Source organism: Austrofundulus limnaeus, unplaced genomic scaffold (genome assembly GCF_001266775.1).
Source record: "Austrofundulus limnaeus strain Quisiro unplaced genomic scaffold, Austrofundulus_limnaeus-1.0 Scaffold325, whole genome shotgun sequence".
Lineage (NCBI taxonomy): Eukaryota > Metazoa > Chordata > Actinopteri > Cyprinodontiformes > Rivulidae > Austrofundulus > Austrofundulus limnaeus.
This window is the reverse complement of record NW_013952727.1, coordinates 98702-103887: the sequence shown is the minus strand read 5'-3', so window position 1 is coordinate 103887 and position 5186 is coordinate 98702. Positions and strand designations below refer to the sequence as shown.

The following is a 5186-nucleotide window of genomic DNA, read 5'->3' as shown; positions in this document are numbered from 1 at the left end:
ATATATATATATGAGATGATTTAACCAGGTAGATCTCCCTTAAATTTAGATTTTTATGGGAGACTTTAAAGTGTCCCTTAAAAAAGGAGATTTTAAGGTCTAAATTTTTTTTACCTACCTATACATATTTATTCCACTCAATGTGTGATGTATTTATTTTCTGTTATACGTTTTATATTGTGATATGAATTTTTAGCTATTTCGCACATTCCTAATGTGTAGTGCTTTTTTATAACATCAGTGACTAACAGAATCCCAATAAATTTCTTCACTACCATCACTTGTGAACAAATTCAGCAACAGCTCCAGGAAACCTCACCTGGAAAATGGAAACTGGGGCACCTCCTTGGAGCGTTATAATGGCGACAAAGTCCACATAAACTAATTGTGATAGAAATCAGAAAACGTTAACATTTTTCAGCACTTTACAAAATCTCAGTATAATGTCCTGTGTCCAGCGATCTCCAAAACCTTTTGATTCCAGGTCTCAGTGGAAGTTCTTGGAAAGGTTTGGCATGGTGCGACAAGCACATCACGAACAGCTGCAGTTGATAGTTTTTCTGTGTGGATAGAACAACAGTAACATTAAGGACTGTTTGTGTTGCTCACTCTTATATTTTTCAGAGTTCCTGACATGAAACATAGTGCTACACCGTCACTTCTCACAATCTACAAGTTCTGAACGGGCTTGTAGCTGTTTTCATGCTCGAGTCGAGACTGAAGTGTCTGCACCCGTTGTTGGTTGAAATATAAAAATCTGGAAAGTCTAGTTTTCAAAGACTATTTGTGTGAAAACTGGGTCAAAGTCTAAATATTTTAAAAAGGCTTAGGTCCTTTAGATTTTTTTCCTGCTTATTCTGTGTGTTTTCATGTATGAGTCTATTTTTTAAATCCACAATAAGAAACCAAGGTTCCAGTGTGCGTTCATCTGTACACCACAACCAAAGCATTACTCTTAGTCTCCTCTTTGGTTAAAGAGAGAAATGTTTTCATATTACACCTTAAATCATTGTTGCAGACTTTAAACAAAGTGTGTGGTGCTGATGGTGTGTTTGTCATCAGTGCCGTGAAGCGCTGACCACCAGGCAGAAGCTGATTGCTCAGGACTACAAGGTGAGCTACTCGCTGGCTAAAGCCTGCAAGTCTGATCTGAGGAAGTACCACTGCAGCGTGGACAGCAACATGCCTCGAGCCCGAGAGACCCGTCTATCCTACCTGCTGCTATGTCTGGAGGCTGCGGTGCATCGAGGTAAACCACTGCTCTGCACACAGCTTGACTTGGGAGCAAAAGCCGTGCTTATTTTTATTTAATCATTTATAAAGTTTAAAATTATTATGTGTTCAAAAATGTCTCAACTTAGAAAAAAAGGTAAGAAAACTTGTTTGTTTAATTATTTCTTTGTTGTACCTATGCTGCTGGGGAGTAAACCTTTTACTGTGCCAGTAGGAAAACTTGTTTGTTTTTATTTAAAGGGTTTTATAAGAAAAGTTAATCTGTGGTTTGAGAAGCACAGTTGGGTTTGTGGCCCAAGACAAACTTGCCAAATCTTCTTTTCAGAACTTCCTGCTATTGACTCATTTGATGTTTATTGGATTGGTTGATTGAAGTCTGAAGAAACAAACAGTTTCATCATTTATTCCTTGTACAAACGGTGGCTCTGCAGCATGTGGAAGAACCCTACACAGCCACAACAGCCTGGCACCACCTCCTCATTTTGCTCACCAGCTTTGTCGCTTAGGTTAGCTCAGATGTTAGCTTTTAGCTGTGTTTATGCTTGTCACTTTGCAGGCTCTGCAGGTAGTTGAAGCCTTTTTATTTCATTCTCACGTGTGCTGAGAATCAGAAGCTCCAAACAATACAGGTGCTGGTCATAAAATTAGAATATCATGAAAAAGTTGATTTATTTCAGTAATTCCATTTAAAAAGTGAAACTTGTATATTATATTCATACATTACATACAAACTCATATATTTCAAATGTATTTCGTTTAATTTTGATGATTACAAATGACAACAAATGAAAATCTCAAATTCAGCATATCAGAAAATTAGAATATTACTGAAGACCAATAAAAACAAAGGATTTATAGAAATGTTGGCCAACTGAAAAGTATGAACATGAAAAGTATGAGCATGTACAGCACTCAGTATTTAGTTGGGGCTCCTTTGGCCTGTATTACTGCAGCAATGCGGCGTGGCATGGAGTCGATCAGTCTGTGGCACTGCTCAGGTGTTATGATAGCCCAGGTTGCTTTAATAGTGGYTTTTAGCTCTTCTGAATTGTTGGGTCTGGTGTATTGCATCTTCTTCTTCACAATACCCCATAGATTTTCTATGGGGTTAAGGTCAGGAGAGTTTGCTGGCCAATTAAGAACAGGGATACCATGRTCCTTCAACCAGGTACTGGTAGCTTTGGCACTGTGTGCAGGTGCCAAGTCCTGTTGGAAAATGAAATCTGCATCTCCAAAAAGTTGGTCAGCAGCAGGAAGCATGAAGTGCTCTAAAACTTCCTGGTATGTGGCTGCGTTGACCCTGGACCTCAGAAAACACAATGGACCAACACCAGCAGATGACATGGCACCCCAAACCATCACTGACTGTGGAAACTTTACACTGGACTTCAAGCAACGTGGATGAAGTGCCTCTCTTCTTTTCCTCCAGACTCTGGGACCTTGATTTCCAAAGGAAATGCAAAATTTACTTTCATCAGAGAACATGACTTTGGACCACTCACCAGCAGTCCAGTCCTGTTTCTCTGTAGCCCAGGCAAGACGCTTCTGACGCTGTCTGTGGTTCAAGAGTGGCTTGACACAAGGAATGCGACAGCAGAAACCCATGTCTTTCATACGTCTGTGTGTGGTGGTTCTTGAAGCACTCACTCCAGCTGCAGWCCWCTCTGTGAATCTCCCCCACATTTTTGAATGGGTTTTGTTTCACAATCCTCTCCAGGGTGCRGTTATCTCTCTTGCTTGTACATTTTTTTCGACCACATCTTTTCCTTCCCTTCGCCTCTCTATTAATGTGCTTGGACACAGAGCTCTGTGAACAGCCAGCCTCTTTAGCGATGACCTTTTGTGTCTTGCCCTCCTTGTGCAAGGTGTCGATGGTCGTCTTTTGGACAACTGTCCAGTCAGCAGTCTTCCCCATGATTGTGTAGCCTATAGAACTAGACTGAAAGACCATTTAAAGGCCTTTGCAGGTGGTTTGAGTTAATTAGCTGATTAGAGTGTGGTACCAGGTGCCATCCATTTTGAACCTTTTCACAAGATTCTAATTTTCTGATATGCTGAATTTGAGATTTTCATTTGTTGTCATTTGTAGTCATCAAAATTAAACGAAATAAACATTTGAAATATATGAGTTTGTATGTAATGTATGAATATAATATACAAGTTTCACTTTTTAAATGGAATTACTGAAATAAATCTACTTTTTCATGATATTCTAATTTTATGACCAGCACCTGTAGTTAATAGCAGAATAATGTTCATGGGCTCAACCCATAGAGCGTTTTCTTTACAAATTAGGCTCCGTTGCAAAAAAATGGCTTTGCTATGTTATCAGATTAATTGCCAAGAAGCATTGTTACAACAAAGAAATATTAAACTAAACACAAATGTTCTCAGTTTTTCTGCTGTTTATTTAACTCGTTTATCAGGATTTTTTCTATTTCTGAGCCTCCTTGTTTCCTGAAACCTGTTTCAGGTCGTTTGGTCAGTGGAGAGTGTCAGGGTGAGATGATGGATTACAGGCGGATGCTGATGGAAGATTTCTCTCTGAGTCCTGAGATTGTGCTGCACTGTCGCAGTGAGATTGAGCTTCACTGCTCCGGTTTGCACCGGAAAGGTCGGACTCTGCACTGTCTGATGAGAGTCGGTCGAGGAGACATGGGAGCCATTGACGTCAAGTGTCAGAATGCTGTAAGAAACCACCACCTCAGAAGTCTTTGTAGGAAAAACTGCAGACCTTTCTTTTATACCGTTCTGTAGGTCTGCTCTTTTTATTTCAGTTTCATCTGTAATAACGGATGATATTTTTCATGTTGCTGTGTTTTATTTTTCAAATGTGTTATGCATTTAGTTCATTTTTTTAGCATTTCTAGTTTGTATTTGTTTCAGGAGGTAAAGGGAGCTATCTTGGTCTTCTTTAGTTTAAAAGTTTTTTTATATATATAATGTAATGTAATTTTTTTGTGTTTACAGCTCCAGACACTGATCCAAGAAGCTGACCCTGGAGCCGACTATAGAATTGACCGTGCTCTGAATGAGGCCTGTGAATCAGTCATCCAGACGGCCTGCAAACACATCCGCAATGGAGATCCTATGTGAGACCCCCCACCCAAACACATACACACCCTATCCCCTAGTGCTATTAATTACTTCCTATAGTCTCTATGAAAGGAAGGTAGATATTAATATAAGCTTCTATTTAGAAATTAGTTGAGATCTTAGATGTTTAGCTGATACATTTCACAAAATATTTAGGTGATGGGCAGAGCTTGTTACTGTCATTTGTGAAAGGGATCCCCGATTAGTTGTAACATTAGACTTTATTTAATAAACATATATTTTAACTGTAAAAATACTGAAGGATGTTCAGTTTTTATCATTTTTAAACTAAAAGTTTAAAAATATATTACATGGACGGGGCCATTTTATTTACACACAAAGCATTCTGGGTAAATGATGACATCAACTAGGTCATCGGTGCGATGCTGATAGCGAGCTATATCCACCCTGAAGGTTAATCTTGGACAGTATCTGGTGGTCGACTCTTAAATGAAACCAGAGAGAGTTGACAGAGAGGAGATGGTAGAAATGACTCAGTCTGTAACTGAAAATATAGATGGAGGATAACAGAGCTGCTTCATGGAAGAAGAACCTCAGCTCAGCCTGTTAGCTTTTGCGTTAGCCCTGATGCTATCACCACATATGTATATGTATTAGCTCAGCGCTACACATTCTCCTCTCGTCATTGAGGTCCTCCATCCACATGACAGAGTGGGGAACACAAAAATGACTGTCTGCAACTGACAATATGGATGGAGGACCTGGTTTGTCGCGCTAGTGCTGAGCTAATACAAATAAGGCAATATAGCATCAGCACTAGCACAAAGGCTAACAGGCTAAGCTGAGGTTCTTCTTCCATGAAGCAGCTCTGTTGTCCTCCATCCATATTTTCAGTT

General features: G+C 39.5%; 1 protein-coding gene across 1 annotated transcript in view; it reads left to right on the top strand.

Moving 5' to 3' along the window:
* Positions 1–5186, top strand: part of LOC106527441 (Golgi apparatus protein 1) — a gene marked incomplete in the record, with an annotated part of 50689 nt that overhangs the window by 17943 nt on the left and 27560 nt on the right. The window contains 3 exon segments of the mRNA XM_014022328.1: positions 1063–1249; positions 3707–3921; positions 4204–4325. Coding sequence (XP_013877782.1) covers positions 1063–1249; positions 3707–3921; positions 4204–4325 — 524 coding nt within the window.